This window comes from Glycine max, chromosome 14, assembly GCF_000004515.6.
Source record: "Glycine max cultivar Williams 82 chromosome 14, Glycine_max_v4.0, whole genome shotgun sequence".
Lineage (NCBI taxonomy): Eukaryota > Viridiplantae > Streptophyta > Magnoliopsida > Fabales > Fabaceae > Glycine > Glycine max.
Window position 1 is genome coordinate 1,288,116 of NC_038250.2, and position 26,226 is coordinate 1,314,341.

Here is a 26,226-nt window from a genome sequence, read left to right on the forward strand (position 1 = left end):
AAAATCTAGCTCAGCTCCAGAATTAGTTTTTCGAATGAAAGACTGATGTCATAAATTGTTCATTTTGGATGGTTTTAACACTGATCATCTGAAGTCATAAATTGTTTATTTTGACTAAGATTGGATGTTCTTTAACCTTGATAATTGAGATGACCGTCGTCATGATAAAACAATGATGAAAAGGTGGGGGATGCGAAGATCAAACAGGGGGGTGTTGGGCCATATTCTTTGTGCTGAGGTTTGATTCACAAGGCCCAACAAAGATCTCTTCATGGGATTCATTTGCTATTATAAATAGTACAGTATAAAATGTGGGTGTGTGGGGTGGGGTTAATAGACTGATTCTCGTATTAAATTTTCATATATCTGAAAATATTGTGTTTATCTCTCGCTTGATTTTCATGAATTTTAATAGGGTTCCGCCTATTTAATGTTTATCAAGAGAAAAATATGACACTAGTTTTTCATATAATTTTTTTAACTAAAACAAAAAATTGATCTACTACTCTAAAAATGCGTTGTTAGTAGTACAGTATTTTCTTTTATCGATCCCTATAAGTAGCATTACCCTATCTCCATTTATTGATGCGTATTTGGTGGCCTAAGTTTGTTAGTATAGACAAATAATTAACGCCTTAACGAAAATAGAGACAAAGGAATTGAAGTAGCTTCGTGATATCAAGACGTTGACTAAAGCTTACATTGGAAAAGATAAACCATTTGCAGCATCGTGTTTGTTACCATTTTTATTTTTTGGGTCTAAAATTAATTAGATATACATAGGAGTATGATTAATCTAGATCGAGTCAAGTGGGACTATCATCGTAGACAAAAAAAATTTCCCCTCGAATTTAACTCGAGATTTACTCCTTGATTAAGTTAGAACCGAGATATATGTATGTTTAGCAGAAAAGTTGCAAGTCCTGAATTTCATGTACATCTCCTTCTTTCCCAATATCATTGAATTCGAGATACCATGCCGGGCCCTATATCATGGATGGTTCATCCAACCATATATACGAAGAACTTCAAATTAATTAACTTCGTCATAATATGAACTTAATTATACACTGTGTTGTAAATAGCCTATCAATTTTATATAACTGATAGGCATGTGGATGCTTACCTCAATTCTGGCAATTCTTCTAAGTTTAGACTCGATCCCTTCATTGGAGATGAAATTCTACGTTGTTAGCCAATCAGCATGGCAAGAAGTCTTGCTTGATATAGAAAAATCAATGCAATAAATGTAGATATGTAGAGATAATATATAGGCAAAGCCTAGTATATACTCCTATGTACCTAATAAATGTCCTTTTGTGAAAACAAAAACATATTTTACGCTCTTCTTTGTCGAGACAACCCGCTCTTATAGTGTATATTTTGCCTGAAAAGTTTGATACCAATAACTGCTATCGTTGAATAATTCTGGGGTCGTTGTTCCTTTCTAGAGTTACAGATCAATATATTTTAGATTAGTGTTCCTTTAGAATTTGCATGGGCATAAAGCTAGATGCCTATAGGCTAGATAGAGAATATACAGGAAAGACAAGTGTCATTTATAAATCAAGATGATATTGTTATTAGAATATTGGTTAAAAAATTTAAAAAATATTTATGGTAAATATTATAAAAAGACATAAAAAAGTTATGTTTAACACACTTTTATGTATCTTAATATAATTATTTTTTCTTTTAGATTGATTAATTATTTGTCAAATTAAAATGAGATATGATATATGTATAAAAGTTTTTACAACAATTTATACATTATTTTTATGTTTTTATCTCTTTACCATATCATATATTATATTTCAATTTTTTTTCTTTCTCACTTTTTTCTTTTGGTTGTAAGATTTGTTTTACAGATTTATCATTTCTCAATCAAAATTCCACAATTTTTTATTTTTTTTTTACATATAAGAGAGAGGTGAAAAAGAAGAAGTCGTGGGATGTAATAAAAAAGAGAATACTCCACGTATACAAATTAAAACCGCTTCAAAAAATGATCATAACTATGTGACATTACAAGAATAAATTATTAAATTAATATGCCACGTATACATATTTTAAAGGACCAATTTAATGTAATTATATGATAAATTCTCAGAGCTACTAGTACGCAAGATCAAAAGCACACAAGCTATTCTGTTGGATTTGAAAAATTATTTATAGTAACCTAAGTCTTTAAGACATCTAAAGAGAAATAGAGAGGGAAGTACCAGTATGAATATAATAGGTTATATGATGTAATATTAAAGGAGAGATGAAGAGAAAAAATAAATACTAAGGAAGTGTTTGATATATATATATATATATATATATATAACTCATTGGATTTGGACCTCAAAAGTTCTCCAAGCATGTGCTTTTCTACGTAACATGTTTTCTCCTTTTATCTTTCGTAGTGGTAGTAGACAAAAATAATGAAATTCATAGTGGACAAAAGGAAGCCAGAAGATTTTGGTCATAATTTTAGATCAAGTTGTGGTTCTAGCTAGTTAATAGGTGATTAACCACTAACCGTATTGGTTTTGAACTAAAATAATGTATGTGTGAGTAAAATTATACAACCACCCTGTTGGGAGAAAAGATCTTAAGCTAGTAACAAAGCACAAATTAACATCAAACCACGAGTAAGCATTCTCATTAAAACTTTTATTCTACTTTATTATAAGGCCTCATGCATCCACCTATCTCAAAAGTCCAAATCTGATGTTTTGAACCAGAAGGGCCACACACAAGAAAAACTTGGCAAAGAACCGTTGCACAAGCATATATGCAAAAGGAACAACTAACTTACTTTTGACCATCCCACCGTGTCGTTGACATCTCTCTTAGGGCTAAAAGTCTCCCATTCTCTTTGGTTGAATGACCTTATTAAGTAACTAAAGGTAGCCTACACAAACGTAATTATTTTGGTTTCACCAAAAATATGAGTAGTGATAATTCCTAATCCACTAATCTAAATAGATTTTGAATAAAAAGAATGAATGCGAAAAAAATAAATTATAAATATAGTTCTTGTATTTGACATTATTTGTTTTAATCTCTATATGAAAAAAATTTATATATTGATATTCATATGAAAAATTATTTACAAAGTAATATCTAACGTTGATGAACGTTATAACTGTGTTAGTATTTTTTCCATGTAGAAACTAAAACAAAATAAATGATGTAGAGTAAGGACTAAAATATAAATTTTTTTCATGCAGGAATTAAAAATATTTTTTTATGTAGAGACTAAAATGAAAAATAGTTATCAAATGTAGGGATCAAATCTATACCATTATAACTTTGGCAAATAATATATAGGTATGAATTTATATAAATTAATGTTTTTCTATATAAAGATTAAACTGTAGAATTTCTGTTATAGGAATTAAATTAAAGTATTACATGTAAAAAACTAAAACTTCAATTTATCCAAATGAAAATGAACCAATTGATTTTAAGTTTTAGGTTGTGTTTGAATTGGCGTGAGTTATGTCCAACACTGATCCTTTCCGAGAGAGTATCAGTGCTCCCGGCTGAACATGTATCAGAACGCGGGATTAAGGTAAAACAAACCCACAATTAAGAGATATAATTAGTAGATGCTAGATTATTATAATGTTCATACAATAACAATTAAAATATGCAGGAGATAACCAAATATGCTAAAAATAATATAAAATGTATAAAGTGTGGTCGGCATTGTTTCACACGTAAATGGCGACTATCACGGTGATTTGGATTTGGACTTTGAAGAAGGAGCTCAAAAAGAAGGAGGGGGCCATTAGCTAGTCAGATGACAAAGATTCCAAGTTTTTGGATTCGAGTGTAAATTAAATTTCAGATGATAGAATTAAGTGTCATATATATGATGCCTTTTTCACAACCTTTTGGGGCGTGTTATGCAAGGCTCTATATGTATGTCTTGTGTGTGTGTTTTTAGTAGGAATTGAATATATATATATATTCCTACTATATATAACTCAATTACAAATTTCTCTCTCTCTGTATCTATATATATATATATATACTCGAACAAAGAAAAATAGATTGAGAGAATCAAAATCACATCATTTATTTGTGCTGTTCAGATTTGAACTGTGGAAGTTAATCCTCTCTTTTCTTGTTCTTAAATATAATATAGTTTTGTGTCAAACCCTAGGAAACTGTTAACATAAAATAAGTATACATTGTGGGCCAATCACTGATACAGTTAGTTAATTACAATTTTGTAGGTATCATTTAAAATTCAGATTGCGTAATTTTACATGCACTTCTAGGATCATTCAACCTAGATGTGAAATTAAGCCTCAGAGTCTACTCCTATATATATAGTCCAATAATTAATGAAATTCTAAAAACAAAGTTCTTACGTTTCCTTGCATTAGATTGAATTGTACACAGGCAAAAACTTTTAAAAACCAGTTGATGGCAATGCCTGTATTTTTTTTCTAATTTTTATGAAGAATTATAATATAGTGGTAGTGAAAAGATACAGATAAATTTCTCAAACCTAGCTATAAGACATCTCTGAAGCCCCCACGCACCCCCACTCTCGATCGGTCTCTTTATATATTTCGTAATCTACGATTTTGACCCCTATAATGAAGAATTCGAGGATAGATATGCATGGCCTTTTCAACAGCTTTTTTTTTTTTTTTTACTTACTTATTTAATTTGCTTATATATGTGGTGAAATTACGTTTCGTAACTGCAACTTTAATTTTAACTTATTATAAAAAGTGTAACTTTTAGGAAGATTATTATAATTTTGTTTTAATCCCGACTTAATAAGCTTTTTTTTATATATATAAAAATGGTTTTGATAAAGTCATAAACACTAAACACAACTTATATATATGAAAACATTGATGTGATCTACTCACAACTTAATACAATTTTTTTATGACAAATGGAGAAGCCATGGATCAAAGACAAACGTTACCCTTAGCTAATTCATGATTTGACCATGATTTCATCATCACAACTTAATTCGTGGTTAGGCACCATGATTTTCATTTAAATTAATTCGTTGCCTATAGCATGAGTTTCCCTTGACCGCTTGGTATAATGAAATCATGCATGTACGGTAATGGAGTTGTGGCTAAAAACACCATTAACCTTTAAATTTATATAAAGAAAGCAATGGTTCGATGAATTTATTTTAAAAGAATCGTTTACTAAATTGTAGGTATATAAGTAATTGCATATTTGTAAAATAAATTTAAAATTCCATCAAATTCTCTAAAAAAGATAAAAAAAATAATTATGGCATAGGTGTGACAACTAAACATAATTAATGGCGTCAATGCAGTCCAAAGTCCAAACACAGCACAATAAAAATCATATTTACCATAAAACAAAAGCTATCCGCGTTGAGACCTAGCCTTATCATATCAACTAACCCCTTTTGAACGGTATTCAGGATTCTGTATACCCATTGAGATATATATGTGTGCTGTCCAAACTGAGAAAGAATATTACTGCATCATCCTTCTTCTTGACAGATCTATATATCTCTTCATATTAGCTAGGTTCTATTATTGATCAGTTTTATATTTACTTAGACAATTTTTTTTTTTGTTTCACTAAATGTCATATAGTTTTATTCGGTTATTTTCATATTTTTTGAAGTTTGAGGTGGTATGTGTACATGCATGTGCTTATATAGTAAATATTTCTTTAGCTCTATAAACAAGTTTATTTATATGATATAAAGTTGATAATAACCTTCTAAATATTTAATGTAAGGCTATGTATTTGGATATTTTTTTCTAATCATATATTTTTATTTATAAGATTTGAATTTCATATTTTACTTTAGGATATTGAATTCAATGTTACTCAAACTAATGAGAGACTGTAATTAATTTACTTTACTGCTTTATATATGTATGACCCAAGTATTTTTCTTAACTAATGTTTGAAGTCTAATTTTTTCAAAGATAAAAATTAGAATGAATAATTTGTGTAACGGTCATTCAATTACTAATTATTATATATAATAAGTTTATTATTATTTTTTTAAAAACTTAATAATCGTAATAAAAATAATTTATGTTTGATTGATGTAAAACATAGTGTAAAATTTTCGTTGATATTATATAAAAATCAAATTCCAAATATTAGCAAACTAATTTTATCACTCTTAATAAAATATTTTTATACTTACTAAAACCAAAAGTGGAAGTCTGGTCAATAATATATGCTTAAGATATTAAATTATATATGTAAATATTATGTTAGACTTATTAGCAATATGATTAATCGATGTTTCTTTATGGTGCTATTTTTTAGGGAAAACTACATAAAGTAGTAACTAATAAACAAAAGAAAGCGATAAAAACTCAATGGATTAATCATTCTAAAACCAAGTCATGAAGCTGAAGAATTTGTCATTTATTTTAACATATATGGAAATCCATTTGCAATTTGGACACTTTTTACCCTTTCTTTTGACCGATAAAACTCTAGAACGATTGCTTCTCTCAACTGTTTTTGAACGTCTTTATTATACGAGAGAATACGGTTTGATATTAAGATGTAAATGAACTTTATTGACCATATGTAAAAAAAGAATCAACACTATGACATGCAATGCATGCTATTGCTGAATTAATTTGTAGTTGTGAAGCAACTGAATTTTTGGGGCATCTGCTTTGAAGCCTCTTCTCTTGCATTTCTTTCCCCTTACCAACTAATTAAAGACCGATTCTGAGGACACATGAATGTGAATCGTGATTTCAGAAAAGTAATATACTCTTATGCTTTTAGCAAAACCTTCAATTTACCTTTTCTTCGAAAAGGTTATGTGAAAACTGTCTTTTTTTATCCATAAATTCAAGGTTTAAATTTTCTAAGCCTTTAATTAGGAAAAATAGGAAATGAAAGGAATATTAAGAAGAAGAAAAAAGTAGCAAACGAAAAAGAGATAAGAGTTATATTATATGAATATAAAATAAAGCGATCACAACCCAAAAAAAAAAAAAAAAAGAACAAGTAAATTGAGCCTTGGAGTAAATGCTTATGGTAGCTTGAAGTTGATTATAACTTAATTGATTACCATTTACATCGCCCAGAAAAGAAATACCATTCCATTTAATGAATTCGTTTTGGTAGGTACTAACTGATGAACCTTGATTTCTGGGGTGATGACTTAATTAATTAATAATGAAATAATTAATCATCATTTGGCTTTTAATGGATTACTTTGACTCTCCTTATTTTATAATAAAGCCCTTAACAGCCGACAAAAGTAATCAATCTCCTCACAAGAATAAACTTAATAAAGAATTGTAAAAGTTGCTTAGTAAAGAGTAATCAATTTATGTTGTTATTTACATGGAAAACTTTGGGCAAATGAAGGGAAACTTACGTAGCCTTAGGAACCATTATTGTCACCTTCTTTGTTTTTCACCATATAGGTAGATAGTTAATTGATTCCTTAAAATACGTATCATTACTCAATAATCTAACATTATATTTTAATCTAAACTGCTTAGTTAGCTGTATCATTATGCATCGAGCAATGTTTTATATATATACATATATAGAGTGAAAAAGGCCATGATGGAAAACTTTGCATAGCACTTACTGTCTTATGATTTAGTACTTTTTTTTCTGCAGATAATATAACCGTTATGGCATTCTGATATCAAATATATAGGGATTAATTAATGCAATAAGATATTTGTATCATTTATACACACTATAATAAATTTTAATTCAGAATATAGATCGTCTGCTCACAGTGAACTTCATAGCTCATAAACTATAGTGTTTAGTGTGTGATTAAGATCCTTCTACCTATTTCAAAAAAAATAAAAAATCCTTCTACCATTAAAAATAGCTATAGATGATCGAAACCTTAATCTTTTGTCGAATCTTACGACATATTCTCTATAAAAGAATTGGTATTAATAGTTGTTACAACAAGCGAATACAATATTATTTCTCTAAAAAACAAAATATATATAGACTCTTATTTTTTGGTTTTGGTCAGAAACAAAATCGATATCTCTATGTAGCTTATATGAATACAAAGATCCGGCGCCAGTTTTGGGCCTTCCGTATTGCACACGAGGCCCACACTTTAGCTTTTAACCTTTTTTCAAATTTCTTTTTAGTATTATTATTTTTCTTTTCACATTGAGTAGTATAGTTAACTATTGTTTTTATAATGATAACACCAACAAAAATAATAATGCCCGGTTGCTTGCCATTTGTATCTAGTAGTTAACATAATACATAGAAAAAAAAGAAGTAGCTACCCCCCCTTTGTCTATATATATCACCTCTCTAGCCTCTCAGTTTTCCAAAGTCTCAAACCTCCAAATACTCTTTCTCTTGTCCTTATTTTTCATATACAACAATTTCTCTTTCATTCATCCATCTCACAGCTATTGAAGATCATATATATATGGCTCCGATGGGAGACAATGTTGTTGTATCCAATATGGAACTGGAGAAGTTGCTTAGCATGAAAGGAGGTAAAGGAGAAGCCAGCTATGCCAACAATTCCCAAGCACAGGTACCATTCATTGTGTCTTAGTCATAAATACATATAATAATAATATGCATAGGGTAAGTGTACCCCATATATATCATGTTTGTTGGTTCAGTACATAAAATATGCATATGATACATTATTTTCTATCAATGTTAATTTTAGAGGGGTCGATTTTTTCTTAATGATCTAATCCAGCTTATATATTGCAGGCCATACATGCGAGGTCCATGCTTCATCTTCTGAGAGAGACACTAGACAGAGTTGAGGTTGTTGAGGGACGTGAGGTGGCATTTGTGGTGGCTGACTTGGGGTGTTCGTGTGGGAGCAACAGCATAAACGTGGTGGATGTGATGATAAAGCACATGATGAAAAGGTACGAGGCATTGGGGTGGCAGCCACCAGAGTTCTCGGCTTTCTTCTCAGACCTTCCCAGCAATGACTTCAACACTCTATTCCAGCTCCTTCCTCCTCTCGCCAACTACGGCGTTAGCATGGAGGAATGCCTCGCTGCCAACAACCACCGCTCCTACTTCGCCGCCGGAGTTCCCGGTTCCTTCTACCGGAGGCTTTTTCCGGCAAGGTCCGTTGATGTTTTTCACTCAGCCTTCTCTTTGCACTGGCTATCTCAGGTAAGACTTAATTTATTAGTACATACTATTTTCGGATTTTTTTTTTCAAGAATCTTGTTAGAATAAATTACACTGATCATGATATCCCCTCTTATTTCTTCCAAATTCACAAATACTTCTTTTGTCTTTAATTTTTCCAGGGTTACGTACCTTTATTATTTATTTAAAATATATTACACTATCACTTTTGTTATACTAAAGAAAACACATTATACCATGGATATATATATCCTGTAACTTGTAAGGGGGTTATGTAAAATTAAAAAGACAGGGTTGTACTTCAAAGAATGGTGTAATTTACTCTTATCTCTGTTTATAATTTTTTTAATTGTTAATATCAACTCTGACTTTTGGTTTGTGATTTTGTTTTTTCATGTTTTCATTAAACAGTTGTCAAATTGTCACTTCATTTAAATTTTCTTTCTTATTTTTAAATATTTTCATTTGTATAGAGAATAACAAACATAATAAAATTGTCTTGTATAAATATTTAAAATTAAAAATAAAGTGATATTTTATGTAATTGTTTCTAAAAATAAAAATTCTCAAGTTAAAGAGTTAATTATTTTAAGCAGTTTTTTCTTCTTTTTTGTGTGTGATGGGGAGGGGGAGTAAGTTCAATGGATACCTTCATTTTTACTTCTAAAATTTTCATTAATTGGTTTATTTCTCTTTGCAATTGAAGTGGTTAAATTATTACGAAAAGTCATAATTAATTTCATATCATTTGTGTATCTTTCATCATTTGTTTGCCCAAGATCTTTATAAACCTTTCAATTAGAAGTCCAACTTTAAGGTACCACACATTTCTTGGAAACTTTTGGTGGATCACGATTACACTAATTTCATAAATCCTTTAAAGCAATTCTTGTTAACAATATATTGCCATAGTCGTTTAATTCACTCCCTAACCTACCCATCAATAATAAAAGATTCTCTATTCCTGTAGTTTTTGTCGTCTAATCTGTTTATCTCCACGACAAAATGAAAGGAATATTTGCCTCTTCCCGAGGATAAGATAGTAAAGTCATCATTAATTTGAAGCTTAAGTCATAATTTATGGTCAAAAAGTGAATGCAGAAAACCCATGGTCTACAGGGTTGAAAAAAAGGACCATGTTTCAGGGAAACAAGTAACGTGTTTGGACAGTAATTTTCAATGCATGCATTAAGCACCCAATGTTCTTCTACTTTCATGCATCTTAAATTTCAATAATATATGGGGCCAGCACAAAGAATTTGATCACCAAAAGAGACACAATTGGAGTTGGGATTCCCCCTTTAAAAGTGTGTACTATTTGGTGCTTATTGGTCACACACAGTTACATAATGCTCTTTATCATACAAAATTCTGATTTCTTGCAATTAAAGTGTGCAGTGTTTTGTACCCTAAACGAGAATTGCATTAACCAACATGCTGTGACATAGTTAAAAGATAATTTTATTCCTTTTATATATATATATATATATATATATATATAGTTAGGACTTGATCCCATGCCAATGAATATAAAAAAATATCTTTGAAAGAGATTGACTCCTTAAACATATCTAAATACTTTGAGAAATTAGTTATGGACTCCCAACCAAGAGATAGTCTGATACCCCAACTTCAAAAAAACAAGTAGAACTGCATGGATTTGAATTTGCTAAGGTGAATGTTAGTTAATTGGATATGACCAATTAGTAGGTAGCTTATTGTTACATTAAGATGATAACTTTGTCACTCATAAAGATGTTACTGGATTCGAGCATTATTAATATACAGTCTTTAAAAAAAAATAATGCACTTTTTACTCTTAGTTTTGTTTCGATAATTTACTTTGGTGCAGGTGCCAGAAAGTGTAGAGGACAAGAGGTCAAGTGCATATAACAAAGGAAGGGTGTTTATCCATGGGGCTGGTGAGAGCACAGCAAATGCCTACAAGAAACAATTCCAAACAGACTTGGCAGGCTTTCTGAGGGCAAGGTCAGTGGAGATGAAGAGAGAGGGGTCCATGTTCTTAGTTTGCTTGGCCAGAACTTCAGTGGACCCCACAGACCAAGGTGGGGCTGGCCTTCTTTTTGGGACCCATTTTCAGGATGCTTGGGATGATCTTGTCCAAGAGGTAATTATCATAATCACAAACATTTTTATGCATGCTTGCTTGTGTCAACAGTGGCACATAGCCTCTATTTTCCATTGGCTGACCAAAAAGAAGTTTGAGACACTGTAGAGATTAAAAGACAAATATGCTCAAGTGTTGTAGGCATCACCACAACTTATCATGAGTTTTCTCTGGCCACGTTTAAAATAAATTGGTCCCAGCCGTTGATTAGCCACCCCTATATTGATCTAGCCGTCCATTTCTTGATCATCATGTCGGCATAAATAATAATTAATTGCCGGCTGGCAGTGTCTTGTGGTCCATAATGTTGACCAACAATTAGGCTTTGGATATCTTAAGAGCTTAGAACAAACACTGAATCACATCGATCATCATGTCTTAAAGCTATAGACAAAATGGATATGCATTCATCTGATCAATTTTCATACAATGATCATTGCCAATGGGACCCAACAATGTCTTTGAACAGGGTCAAAGGCATCTACTTATAAGAATCATCCTCTACCATGTTACGCATCCAAATTCCAAAACTGTAATCAATGAAGTACAGAATATAACGACACCTACATAGTAGGATGTGTTGAGTACTTTAGAACATTTTCAGTTACACAAACATATGTCATGGCAAATCTCACTTACCAACTTAACACTATAGATATAAGGATAATTTCACATTATAGTTGAGTATATATACATTATTAATAGAATGGTAGATCTAAATTGTCATATATTACTGATGTGAGAATTTATTTTTTTATGTTACCTTTTCAAAAGCAGAAGTCTTGATTTAGTTTAAAGACCAATTCACTATCTATCCTTTTATGCATTGATATGAACATGTTATTTTATAGTAAATCATATTCTTGATTTCAGGGATTGATTAGCCAAGAAAAACGAGACAATTTTAATATTCCAGTCTATGCAGCAAGCCTGCAAGACTTCAAGGAGGTGGTTGAGGCTAATGGTTCATTTGCCATAGACAAGCTTGAGGTATTCAAAGGAGGAAGTCCACTTGTGGTGAACCAACCAGATGATGCAAGTGAAGTAGGAAGGGCTCTAGCCAACAGCTGCAGGACTGTGTCTGGAGTCCTTGTTGATGCCCACATTGGTGACAAACTAAGTGAGGAACTTTTTCTAAGAGTGGAACGTCGAGCCACTAGTCATGCCAAAGAACTATTAGAGCAACTACAGTTCTTTCACATAGTTGCATCACTTTCTTTTGCTCAAATGATTAGAGACTGAGAGAAAAAGGGTCACTTGAAGATAACTAGACGACAAAGACTTTTTCTCTACCCCTACCCCTTTTTTTCTTTGTGTGTTGTGTTACTGCATAGGAGGAGTCAGAAAGAATACACAAAAGAAAGAGAAAAGAGAGGTTGAAAACACTTCCAACCTACTGTTTTTTCTCCCTCTTTTGCGTGTTGTTTGTGTGTCATATTGCTGACTCTAGTTACTTGCTGCGCATTATGCGCTTTCTGACTTGTGTTCCCTTGAATCTGAACTAATTTTGCTCTCTACATAGCATACATATTATAGTGTCCATATCTTGTGAGAGTTGTATGAATGGAACTTGTACCTAACAAGCTGGGTTGTTGGATATGCCACTTGATTTAGTCACATTTTGCTTTCTTCCTTGTCCTCCTCAATCGAACACCTTTTTTTTTTAGTATTTCATTAGCAAATCTAATTGGTAGATAAATGATTAATTCTGTTCTGTTATAATTTAAAGGTTGAAAGACGGCTTTTTCTGGCTTGTCCTATAACATTTTTAATAGTAGTTGGCTGCTACCATTATATTGAGCCATGCCAACCATGTATTGCTAAATTTGCTGACCAAGAACCAAACCTGATATACATATTTAGTTAATAGGAACAAAGGGAAAACTTCTCCAAAGAAATGATTAATGCAGAGAAGAAGGAAAAGCAATCCTATTAAAACAAACAGAAAACAGCAGGGAAGAAAAAAAAAAACAAAATAGGATATTATCAGCGTATGAAAAGTGTTCTTAGTATCTCTAAGCATCTGATATCGAAACCACCTTAAAGTGGAACCAACTGGAAGCAAGAAATGCTCAAACACCAATATACATATTATTTGACAGTTTAGAACCTTACAAATAGTCACAATGACATTGTAGGTGGATCACTAATTCGGATTCTTAGCTAAGTCTGAGATTTTGATCCGTTATTCTTTCACTCCAAATGTCTAGCACATACTTTCCAAAAACGATAGGAGAGAAACACATCATTCTAGTAAACTCACAATTCACATTAAACATATTGAGGATAGAAACTAATTAATGCACTGGCACTCATTAAAATCCATCTCTAATGGATACAAAATGATAGTCTCCGACACTTCTGGCAGTCTAAAGCTCACCCTTTTCTTCACCTTACTACTTTGGCTTCTAGTCAATGGATTAAACCCCATTTCTTTTATATCAAACTTTTCATCTTTCAAATCTGAATAATCATCACCATTTGAGAGTTGGTCCAAAGACAAACTATATTCCCCCCATTCAGAAAAATAGACACTTTCTCTAGCTACCGAGGGATAATCACAGTTAGAGCCATGCTTTAAATCACAATGATCACCGTTGCAGTTACCATGCTTTTCCATAATTGGTGATTTTAGAAGCCACTCCTCTAATGTAAGCTCCTTCCCCTTTTTCTGATGCTGCTCCTCTTTATTCTTCTTCTTTTGCATCCCCTTCTTCCTAAGAAAGTAAGTTTGCTTGATATTTTTGGCAATCCATACTACTGAACTGGCCTTTACAAAACCTGAGTCCTCCTTAGGTAATCTTTGACTCCGAAAATAAGCCTCAGAACAACAGAATGAAAAGTTACTTCCCATTCCGTTTGTTTAATTGGAAATGGGAAGGGTAATAAGGATCGTGGTATAGACTGCTAAGTCTATTATATAGGACACCTAAGACGTATTCTCCAAGAGTAAAGTTAAGCATATTACACTCCATGCCTTTGTTAATATCAAGAAAACTAAGGAACATAATTGATGAATGGATAACCTTAACTTCTCTTTTACAGATTAAATAAGCATGAATAAAACCTTTTGCAGTTTTTTTCTTCTTCTTTTCACTTTTGATAAATAGAATATCACGACCACAACTAGTAATTCTGAATATCTCAGCCACTTATTTATAATTATATGCATACATATTAGAGAGTACTAGTGATCGTTCAATGTATATATTTGTTGAAGCAAAATGTGAGGTGAAATCTTACATTAGTTAAAAATTGGAAGATTGAGTACCATTTAAGTGATAGAAAGATCCGTAAACATGAGGGTTTTGAGTTGAAATGTGGTGTAAGTTCAGTTATGTGGTGTGCTCAAGTTCTATTGGTATAAATTTTTTCGATGTTTGTCTCCTCCATTGCACAACAATTGATATGAGACTGATGAAAATGAAGACAAAATTCTTAGCTTATTTGTCAGGATAAGTCTTAGGCAGTGACATTTAGTTTGGCGGTGAAGACAAGGTTTCCCAATCAAACACATAAAGACATTATTAACTTGAAGGAAACACTGTTAACGTTGCTGCTGAGAACTATTTGCCTTGGTTGCATCTACCAAACTACCAAATTGCTCCTGTAAACGGTAGTCCTAAAATCAAGCTAGCAGTACCATTGGAGCAGGAATTTATAAAACAATATTCATGAATGAATATCCAAGTTGAAGACAGCATCCTAAACTAAACTATGTTGGAGTGAAGACAAAATTGCAAGACTGACAAACAGTGAAGCAAAAGCCTGAGACTCCAATTATATGATCGCTTTGTGTTCAACTGTTCCTCTATCATCACAACGAGCAGATAAAGTTGTCCCTATGCCATATCACATGAATCGACCAAGAAAGTACCTTTTAACTAAAATTCATTTATTGAAGGACATGCAACATATTACTTTAATGCTAATGTAGTTCAAATTAACTATCAATTGGATGGTTTGGACCGGTAACAGATTCAACATAACGGGTGTGGCTCTCAATTTCCCCCCCTAATAAACATTGAATCAGCTACATAGATTTTGATAATACTTAAAATTAAGATCTCGTCCTTGGAGCTTTGGATTTGTCTCTTTTAAAGTAAACAACTCATCTTAGAAGATAAAGTAATATCGGTCGTTGATAAATAAAAAAAATCAATTGTTGATATTATGTGTGCACGCATAACAAATTAAATGCGTTGAAATATCAACTGCGAAATTTATTATTAACAACTGAAATTACTTACTTTTCCCTAACTCATTTTAGAGGAGTCATGAAAATTCAGACTTGCATTTTACCGTGTTCAAAAATTACTCATAATTAAAATTTCATGGAGATTTGTTTTTAAAAAATATACATTTTTCGCTAAACAATAATCAAAGCCCTACAGAAGAGGTAAACGACGCTATCATCCTCAGAGTGGAAAAGACCCAAAAAGAAAAACAATGTGAGGTGAGAGTGAGATGCTTACTTGTGTCTAGTTGCTTTTCTTTACTATACCGTTGGACCACTCCTTTTTCTCTTGGGTCCACTTGTATTGAAGACCAATACTAAATGTTACGAATAGATTTCGTAACAAGCACACGAAAGGAGTTTTCTGCTTAACTTTCCTTTATATTTTTTAAATTATTTTAAGGAAAATAATATTTGTGCAAATTCGTACCGCACGGATTATCTATACAATTACTATATCCTCCTGAATTGAGTCAAAAGCATAGTTTTTTTAAAAAAAAATTCAATATCTATCCAAATATATTTAAACAAGGAGATTCGTAGTAAAAAAAAATCGCACTATATAGCATCTGTTATTTTAATCAACATTTATTTTCAAAAAAACTGCACCATAGATCTTATGCTTCGTGCGCCTATTTTCTCGTACAAGCAGCAGCATAGTTGTCCGATAACTGAATGGACTTCCCAAAGGCAAAAATCTTTTCATTCCAGTAGGGCAAAATAAATGATCCTCATGTAATGCAATGCAACTACGCTTCAAGGACCATAAAAAGGGTTACTTGTTTCTCTGTTAGGTTTGCTGCAGCTTTCTTTTGCAGATGCAGACACAGAAACAGTTTCTAAGCAATGTTCCCCAACAGAAATTTCAAGGATGAAAAAGTTAAGTAATAAGGTAGATTCAAGTTAAGGTGTGGAATCATTCTATGGATCTGTTTGTTTAAATGTTTCAATAAGATGATCAAGCGTTGAAGGTTCACTGTGACTGATATCGAAGGATAAGATGGTTTTTGGGTTTCTTGTCAAGTCTCTGTCAATGTCCCAGTGACGACAAAATCACGGTAGGTTAAAAGTTAAAACAGATCAGAATAACATTTCTTGGAATAGCCATAAGAAGATTCAACTGTTGGATCTTTTCAGATGATAACCCAAATACCCTAACTTAATCCACACTCCAGCTCCTTGCTTGAAAGGAAACGGGAGTTTAAGTATGATATGGTTAAACCTACCAAACTTATTCCAATTTAGTTTTCATGACAATTTCTGTGAATATAATGTGGCCCGGCTAGACAGCTGCCAAAACTCATCACTATCTTCTAAGAAAATCATTAAAAATGTAATAGATTTTTATGCCAAACCAAATTGTACTAATCTCTGAAATGGAACTTAAGCAACAAGTAATTATGATGTACTAAGGAATTTCACAGCTGAGATTCAAATCCTCAGGGTCAATGGGTTAATGAACGCGAACCTGAATTTGAGTGCAAGACCCAAACAAAAAGAAAAAGAGAATTGTCCCAGACAGACAACTGAAATTTATCTAGCAGACATCTCTTATATGTATCACATTTCCTTGACAAACAAGCCAATCTCAATAACTACCAGATAAACAAGAAAGATCGCAGTCCCAGCAGATTTTACAATTTCCGTTCATCTTCCCCAAATTTCTTCACACTTTAAATGCATGATGTATGTAATATACAAAACAAGACATGCAAATAATAGGTAGAAAAACCATAGAAATCCACATTTCAATTTACATAACATCTTACTGACCAGCTGATGGATTTGTCAACAACTCAAGGGATTTCTTCAAGTAGTCTACTGCAATTGAGACATCATCAAATGCCAGTGCCCCAACAGCAAATCTTGCAGCCTTGTGTGCTTCTGCTATTTTTTCAGGTGCTGGTTGGTAGCTACTGTCATACTGGTATGTCTGAGTAGTTGGCTTAGGTTCCACGACAGTTCCATTTCTGCTGCCTGAACTGTGTTGAGCACTTGATGAATGGTTTGTAGTTAGCGGAGCCGACTGGGAAGAATATGAAGCATCTGACCCTTGATAATAAGTATAATTGGATGGGACTGAGGGAAGGCTGCTTTCTGTAAAACTTGGATAAGACTGAAAATGGGGATAAGAAAAAGAGGAAGTTTCATGAGAAGGGTAATTAGGACCTAAATGCTGTGAATTCTCTGGTGAGTATTGCTGATGGTTGTAGGGCTCGGGATAAGAACTTTCTGATCTAGCAGGTGGAGGATGGTAATCTTGGGAAGGTGGAGCAGGATGGTAATCTTGGGAAGGTGGAGGAGGATGATAATCTTGGGAAGGTGGAGGATGATGATAGTCTTGGGAAGGTGGAGGATGGTGATAGTCTTGGGAAGGTGGAGGAGAATGATAATCTTGGGAAGGTGGAGGAGGATGATAGTCTTGGGAAGGTGGAGGAGAATGATAATCTTGGGAAGGATAAACTCCAAGTGTGTAAGAGTGAGATGATGGAGAAACAACGGAAGAATGCTTGTTATTATCTACTCTGTCATGAAAAGGCATAGATGGTGGAATATCTGCAGAATGTTGGTCGTTAACAGTATCATGAAATTTAGGAGTAGGCTGAATGCTTGGCAGATTCTGGTAGTTGACAGGGCTATGATAACTATGTGATGAATCAGATTCTGGTCCAGGACTGGAAACAGTAGTTTCGGTGGTCCCAAGGTCCTGCAAGAATCAACAGCTCAATGTTAATTGTTTATATTTATTAGTGAATTTATTTATATGTTTTTCTAACTGATAAAACCCAGAAGACACCAGGTTAAGTTTTGAATCATACATATCTATCACTTGAAGAACTCAAAGGAACTGAGAGGTCCTCATCACCGTCAGGGGGTCCAGCAGTGGGCTTCCTTCCTTCTTTCAAGGCTTTTCTTATTTCAGCTGCTTTCCACACTGCATATTTCTGTTTCTGCTCCAGCTGTAAAAGAAACTCAAAAAAGCATTAAACATACAGTTACAGGAAGTTGTATTCCTGCTGCAAATTGTTTCCAAATAAGAAAGGCTTTGTGGAAAACATGCAAATACAATGAGACATGCATAAAAAAGGAAGGTTCAATTCAATGCATGAAATACACACATCAGGCTGAACTGCTCCAAATTGATTAAGAATCTCAAAAAAGATGCTGGCAGCATAAAATGTTTTCGCTGTATTCCTGCAAAGTGTCAAAGAATATACGTTAAAAACTTATCACAGATGAAAAATTCTTACAAGCAAGATAGTTATGCAAAGGGAATATAGAAAATGTTTGGCAAAAAATAGATACTCGGTATGTAAAGAGAGTGAGCTACTATCTTGTTCAAGACAAAGGAACAAGAAGGTACAAAAATCCCTTGTAAACTTTACTGAGACCATAGGGATCACAGCTGATGCAACAGAACCAGCATACAAGCTTAAAGGCTTATTTATTTATTTATTTCAAGCTAGCATTAAAAAAAAAAAGTTATTTTATAATACAAATCTGCTCTTCCGGCACGATCTTGCTTGTCTGCTTTTCCAAACACATTCAAAGCAAATCCCTCGAGATATAAATTGTCTTCAGGCCCCAACTGGATTGACTTTTTATCCTGTAAAAACAACATATTTCGGATACATCAATTGAGTAAATAAAAATTCCATAATCATACCCAATCAAACATGCCAACCACTAACATCTTTCAAAGGAAAGAAAACTGCAGATTGCCACTGAAACATGCCATAGTATCATTAATTCATTATTATTCAGATTCAGACACTTTCATTTAACAAGAGTAGATTCCCTTCTTATTTTCAAAAAACAACACAAAGTTAGGGATTAATTAAAAATCACTTTTATATTTATTTATTTGCGGATCACCTTTGAGTTTCAGTTAATTGTGATTACAATCAGCACAAAAAAACAACAAGGTTTAATTTAGAACCTTTTCAAGCTGCTTCATGAGCGAAACCAGAAGAGCATTAGTGGTCTTCGTGCGCTCACTTTGCGGAATCTTCAGCCCCCGTTCCATAGCATATAATCGACCTAATTTTACCAAAAAAATACTTCATCATGATAATTTATAACAACGATTAGCGCATTTCAGATCAGTGAAACAACAAAAATTGCAATAATGAAAAATAGGTATCGATCTAAAATCAAAATAAAAGACAGAATTACAGTAATAAGCGACGAGTGGTTCGTGCTTTTGCAACTCATCGGCGCGTTGAAGGTATGGTAACAGCAGCTTCGCGGGTTCGTTCTCGTTCGCCATCTCAATTCTCGCAAAAATTCAAAACGTAGAAGGTATTGGAAACCACACGACGTCGTTTGTTGGCTTTATTCCAAGCTTATGCCTTCGACCGTCTTTCCCTGCCAAAGCAACTATTAAGAAGAAAAAAAAAACTTCTCAGCTAAGAAATTTAAAATTGCTGTGATAATTTAAAACTGAATAAGATATTATAAATTAATATATTATGCTATATTTAAAAATAATCAATTCATATGTTCCTGCTATTTTTTATTTTAAATTATCAATTTAATCATTTGCAAGATCATTGATGAAAAGGATGACTTTTAGAAGCATACAATTTAATTTAATGAATTTTGACATTCTTTCTCAAATACTTTTTGGGTTAGAATTTATTAAAAATCATTAATTTTAATATATTTTACTTATCATTTAATATAAATTATGAGAAAAAAATATTAAATGATAAATAAAACTTATCAAAAAATGTTGATTTCTAATACATTCTAACAAATTATAAAGAAAATCTTAAAAAGAAAGTGTACATAGAGAGTGTCTAGTATTAGTCTTCAAGTAATTAGATCTTCATAGACTATATGCTTCAGCTACTAGAATATGAGAAAAATAGATGAAACTTCTTCAAATACAAATGAATGGAACTCAATAAATAAATTTAGGGGCTAGAAAGGACAAGAACATTTTACGAATAAAGGTTTAATTGGATTATTTAGGAGTTAGTATTAAGAGGAAAATTAAAATAATTTATGCATTAACAATAAAAAAATTATATTATTATTTAATCATTGACATGTTTGAAAAGGTTTTTTACTTGTTCAATAATAATAAAAATGAGAAACATATATTTTAATCACTGTACTCTTAGTTAAATTTTATTTTAGTCTTTATACTTGATGAATTTATTCCTTCAACTTTAAAATATATGAAAATTTAATTCCTCTTGTTTAAATTTAACATTTAGTATTAATTTATATATTTTCCAAAGTTGAAGGGCTAATCAATTTAAATGTACAAGACCAAAACTAAGTTTAACCGGTACAAAGATAAAAACAAAATCCAAAAAAAAAAATAAACATACCATCCATACAAACTAAACTGTTATTAAATGTTTTAGAGGTTTTAAAGTATAAGTAAAATAAGTTCAAATACCACTAATATGTTGATGATTCCCAATGGGTAGTACAAAAATTACTCTTGATTGATAAGTAATTACCTACTTAACGAGAATGGTATTTAGGATTTAGATACAGGCAATACGAACAAATTTTGACGGGCAAGAACGCAGATACAAGTATCTTAGTATCAACCCTTCCATTTTCAATGCATTAAGCAGGTAAGCAAAAATAATGACTGTTACAAAGATTATTTTGTATCGTCAATTGAACTTTGCACATCATTCAAAACTCTAAATAGCCAAATCTCATCACCAAGAAAATGGTTTAACTAGTACAAAATTGTCTCATATTAACTATCGATCTTGAGTTTGAATCATTAGCATTCCCCATTTAATACTCAATTAAAGAATTTTATTATTTATAATAATTCTATCTTTAATTATTTATAATAATTCTATCAATCTCGAGCAAAATTGTCACATATGAAAGATACCATGGAGTTTCTAAGAGAAAAACCCTTTATACCCTTTTCAATTTTGTAGTTAATTAATTTTATACGACTTGAATTATAAGTAACATTTGATTAATAATACCCCATGCTTGAATAATACTACGTGATTTGGACCATTTTATTGCTTGCACCGTGACTTAAATATTTTATGAAAACCCAATTGCCAAGGACATGATGCTGAAACTGAAACATCTCACAAGGAGAAATTGTGTGTTCGGAAATTTGCATTTGACAGCATAAAGCCGGACAGCGTGAGGCAACTATTTGTTGCTACTGGCATTTTTTCCATTCTTTGACGTGAAACTGCAGGGTAGACTTGCATATGTAACATCATTTTTTTAAGAGTATGTAACACCATTTCAAACACACGGAAAGTGAACCAAACCAACGAATAGAAGCTAGGGTTTGGAAAAAGGCAAGACTAGCACTGAAGACTGTATATTTTCATATTATAGGGCATATGTATTCAGAAAACCTCCAAATGGCAAATTGAACATACACAGCTCAGAACAGTATCTCTCTAATTACTTGTCACTCCCATATTATAATTCCTAAAGCAGTAACTAGTAATTTGACAATGCTACAAAGATGAAATTATAGGGTTGAAAATGAAGATCTCGTTATTAGGGTGATGCCGGGATGGGTTCAGTACCAGAAACATGGGAAGCAGCATCTTCTTTTGATATGGCCACATAATTCACGGGAGCAGATAGTCTGTTTTCCCTTTTTCCATCTTTTGATGTGGACCTGTTTCCATTTTGATGTGCATTAAGCGATAGCCGTCGGTTAGGAGTAGCATTGGCTCCTCCGTTAGCACGAGGACCTCCTGACTTACTGGAACTAACTGGCCTAGCAGGGCTGGGTCTTGAACCAAAGATGGTTTCTTGTTCCGTGTTTCGCTGCTCGTGATGCTTTTTCTGATCCTACAAAGTGTAAAGTCCATATTTTATGACCTCTCAGTACCACAGTATGTATAACAAATATAGAATAGTAGTGAACAGAACTGAAATAGGCCACGCTGATAGCTTTAATTTCCTCAGAGTTGTGGTCTTATTATTATTAGCAAGTGCTCAAATCAAGCTGAAAACGAGTAATCCTAAATCCTAATCATCTTATTAGTGAAACTTACCCTCATCCTCCGTTTTTCCTCTTCCCGCTCATGTCTGAGCATGGCATATTCATCTAACATGGCAAGAAGAGGAACGCCATCATATGTAAATGACATACCATGATCTTCTTCCCATGCACGAGTTTTAGCAACCAATGTATCAACCAAAGCTGCATTTTCACCAACAGAAACAAAATTATTCCAATAATGTGGCATCATCTTGTTTTGATTACACTGCCAGCAGATTGAATTAATAATAACAGTATCTGATGGTGATTGTAATCTCATTTAACAAATACCTGGAATTTTGTTGACCAATATCCGTGCTTTCTCTGCACGTTTGAGGTTTATGTGTGCACCTCTGCTTGCATTATACCTGTTCTCATCCTGTTTTACAAGGTTGTGTCAGAGTGTAACATTATAATCCAAACGAGGAGGATTAGGCAACTATTTAAAGATCATAACTTGCAGCAAAGCTAATGCTAAAAATCTAAATATTTCCAGAAACAGGGCAAGAAACATTTCAATCATCTTGTCAAATAACAAATCACTTAAAGTGATAACTAGCAGACTATATAATAAAGATGGATACAGATTAACTCTGGTTAAAGGATTTAATGTTCTGATCATAATACTACTACTTCACCTCTCTATTCAAACTCAGAAAGAGAAATAAAGCAGAAGCGAGATTTTAAGTACCCGGTTATAGTCTTCAAGCCAACTCTCTTCATCACATGCTGACATCCATTTCTCAACCTTGTCCAATATATCTTTTTGGCTTACAGCTTCTTCTTTTGCTTTTGCTATCTGATTGTCCATGTTAGCCAGTAATTCAGTTAGTTCAATGTTTCCTGAATCAATCAATGCCATAATCTTCTCCCGGGCAGCATCTGGATCTACTTCTATATGAGCACGGGCAAATATCTCTTCGAGCTCTGCTTGCTTCTTGAAAGCAATTTCCTTCATCCTGCTGGCTTTCAGCTGATCAAGTCTCTCAACTTCCACTTCAGCCTTTATTATCAAATAAAAAGAAAAAGAAGTTAATATCATACTTGGAGCTCGAATCTGTAAATTTCAGAAGTTCTTTAGTACCTGCTCAATCAGATCCAGAGCAAGGGCACCAGGAACAGTGACTTCATCAACAGAAGCTGACATATTACAGGTAACATGGTCAAATAGTCTCCTTTCCTCGGGATGAGTATCCATTAGATTCCAAAGATCAATCAACTGAGAAGCTAATTCTTGGAGCTGCATGATATATCCATGTCAAAGTAAAGAAAATGGTATTAGATTAAAAGTCAAGCAAGTAATGAATGCAAAACATTTAGTAGGTAATATCACTCTGGGATGTCAAAGTCAGAATTGATGGTGATTTCTTGAAAACATACACACGATTAGCAAGACAAAAACCACAGTATATTAAAATTCCTAACATTTGAGAGCTTATACAGTTAACAACTATTGCATAAATAAAAATTAAGGAGAAGAAATCTTCTAAATGCATTACCTTGTGCAGCCTCTGTTTTTTATCTTCTTTCAGCGTTAAGACGGTCTTAGCCAGCCTTGCTAGGGTGTCATTACTTATGCTCTTTGATTGAACACCAGTAGAGTCATTTAGACTTGGATGAACCTCAGTTGCAGTACTGAAGAAGTCCATACCAAGGACAGCACATAGATCATGCACAGTACTCACAAATTCAAGAACCTTGTGCAACCTCTCACTCTGCCAAACAAGGCAATGCAACAAAACTCTCAATGAGCTGTTTAGTAAATGAAATCAAAAGGAATTTTCCAAAGTAGTGACAAACTGAACTGACTCATTATTGAACATTATAACAGAATTACCTTTTCCTTTTGAAGTTCTTGGAGCTCAGATTGATATTCATCCAACTTCTTCAGGGACAGGTCAGACTCATCAACTGCAGGTGAAACATCATTAAGGTTCAAGTTTCCAGCTATCTCTCCACATATTTGTTGGATCTGTGACTGTACATCCGAGAACTCCTTAATTCTTTCTTCCTTTTGTTGCCATAACTGTTCAAGTACTGGTGCTATAGCTGCAAGCTGTTCTTTGATAGTTCCAGAAGTATTCTCAGGCTGTGAAAGAATAAAAAATACGCATAGGAAATTAGTTTGCCACTTTACTAACAATATAAGACATAGTCAAGTAGTTACTAACAATTCCAGCAAAGCTCTTTTCTCCAAGTGCTGATAGAAGAGTGGAAAGCTCAAGCTTAGCATCAGACAGAGCTTGAAGTAGCTGCGCCCTTGACTTGGCAGCCTGCTCAACCTTTCTCTTGTACACATCCAAGCACTCCTGCTCTAACTGAAGAAGCATCTTGTCTCGTTGCTCGTCGCTCTCACCAACCTCATCCCATATTTCCTACAGCGAATAAAGAAAATGTAATTAATTTATCCCATTATTCTGTAGAGCATTCGCATCTTAAGTGACACAGATGAAAAGCTGAATGAAGTTAGTTACCTGAAGCTTTTTTAACAAGGAACCACATGTGTTTTCTCCAAGAAGAGGATTCTGAGCTTCAGTCACTGCCATTGAAGTCCCAGCGACACCTAGCCTGCACCTCAAAATATAAAAATGACTTGAAAATTCTTTCTGCTTCCACCAAACGCACAGAGAAACATTTCTTCTCTTCTACGAAGATCAAGAAAGTAGAAGACATCTGCTATAAGACAATGCAAATGCAATTAAAGCATAATTAAATGCAAAGCCGTTATCCATCGTGGGTAAATGTTGAATTCCGGTAACCCAAAATTACCCATCCCAACAGCTAAACTAACATAACGAATTCAAATAAGGATCTTTGAATAGATAAGCCAAAAAAAAAAAATCTTAATATTAATAACAATAATAATTAATTAATTATTGTTAAAAAGTAAAAAGTTTTTTAATTGCATCTGTAGAGAAGTCGAATTTTGTTGATTACATATGACATGATCATAATCCAATGCAGGGTAAGCTAATTAAGCTAACGATCACAACAGAATGAAATGAGTAGACGAAACGGAAGCTACAATAACCCAATGATCAGCAACAAGTAGCAAGAAAATGCGATTATCGAGAGAGAAAAAGGGAAATGTTCACAGTGAAGCTTAAGAAAAGAACGAAGCTTGAAAAGAATAGACGAAAGAAAGAGAGAAACGCAGCGTAAAACAAGAAGTTGAGACGGAGCTCACTTGCATTCACAGAGCAATGAGGAAGAAGCAGATCTAGGGGAATGCGGAGATCAGACGAAGAAGAAGAAGGATCGCTAGAGAGAAGAATGCGTACCGTTTGATGGTTAGGGTTATGTGGCTTCAGATCTGAAACAGAGCGTGAGTTCGTGAAAGAGAGAGTGAGGTTTTGTTGTGTTGTGTAGAGTGTGGATATAATAATGGGGTCATAAGAATAAGATTAGATGATGAGATTATTAGAAAGACACAGAGTACAGTGTTAGTGTAGGAAAACAAAATGGACCCACAATGACTATCTCTTCCAAGTCAATTCGTTTCTTGCCCCAACTCTTCCCCCTTATTTACGATCATGACACTGTGTCTAGTCTCCCTCACTCTCCATTTTTTTCAAATCTAACCATAAATATTTTGACTTTCACTCTCTGTCTGTCTCATATGTATTTTATTTAAGATTTAAATTTACTCTCAATTAAAAAAGTTGTGTATCCATGGAAAATTTATAGATAATTATTAGTATTTAACTTTTATCTGTTGTCGGTATTAAGATTTTTATGCAG

General features: G+C 33.1%; 3 protein-coding genes across 5 annotated transcripts; 1 reads left to right on the forward strand and 2 right to left on the reverse strand.

The window, feature by feature from the left end:
- The first annotated feature begins 8,249 nt into the window (after positions 1–8,249).
- On the forward strand, positions 8,250–12,856 carry LOC100807953 (indole-3-acetate O-methyltransferase 1). The gene is made up of 4 exons (XM_003544702.5): positions 8,250–8,527; positions 8,716–9,135; positions 10,967–11,242; positions 12,116–12,856. The coding sequence occupies exons 1-4, from the start codon at positions 8,417–8,419 to the stop codon at positions 12,482–12,484; spliced, it is 1,176 nt and encodes a 391-aa protein (XP_003544750.2). The 5' UTR covers positions 8,250–8,416; the 3' UTR covers positions 12,485–12,856.
- A 4,193-nt stretch (positions 12,857–17,049) lies between these two features.
- On the reverse strand, positions 17,050–19,871 carry LOC100783739 (protein HOMOLOG OF MAMMALIAN LYST-INTERACTING PROTEIN 5). Its single transcript, XM_003545063.5, has 6 exons — positions 19,656–19,871; positions 19,420–19,520; positions 18,977–19,086; positions 18,599–18,674; positions 18,299–18,439; positions 17,050–18,186 (listed from the first exon to the last, which is right to left on the reverse strand). Exons 1-6 carry the CDS (start codon positions 19,747–19,749, stop codon positions 17,245–17,247), a joined length of 1,464 nt encoding a protein of 487 aa, XP_003545111.1. The 5' UTR covers positions 19,750–19,871; the 3' UTR covers positions 17,050–17,244.
- Positions 19,872–21,791: 1,920 nt separating this feature from the next.
- On the reverse strand, positions 21,792–25,914 carry LOC100810629 (65-kDa microtubule-associated protein 1). 3 transcript variants are annotated; one of them, XM_041009186.1, is made up of 10 exons: positions 25,767–25,914; positions 24,960–25,053; positions 24,657–24,860; positions 24,323–24,574; positions 23,985–24,200; positions 23,570–23,725; positions 23,177–23,488; positions 22,777–22,864; positions 22,499–22,647; positions 21,792–22,292 (listed from the first exon to the last, which is right to left on the reverse strand). In XM_041009186.1, exons 2-10 carry the CDS (start codon positions 25,029–25,031, stop codon positions 21,993–21,995), a joined length of 1,749 nt encoding a protein of 582 aa, XP_040865120.1. In that variant the 5' UTR covers positions 25,032–25,053; positions 25,767–25,914; the 3' UTR covers positions 21,792–21,992. The 3 variants fall into 3 exon arrangements, with proteins under 3 accessions (XP_040865120.1, XP_040865121.1, XP_025981234.1); XM_041009187.1 differs by having other exon boundaries at positions 25,673–25,874; XM_026125449.2 differs by having other exon boundaries at positions 25,677–25,830.
- Between the last annotated feature and the right edge of the window lie 312 nt (positions 25,915–26,226).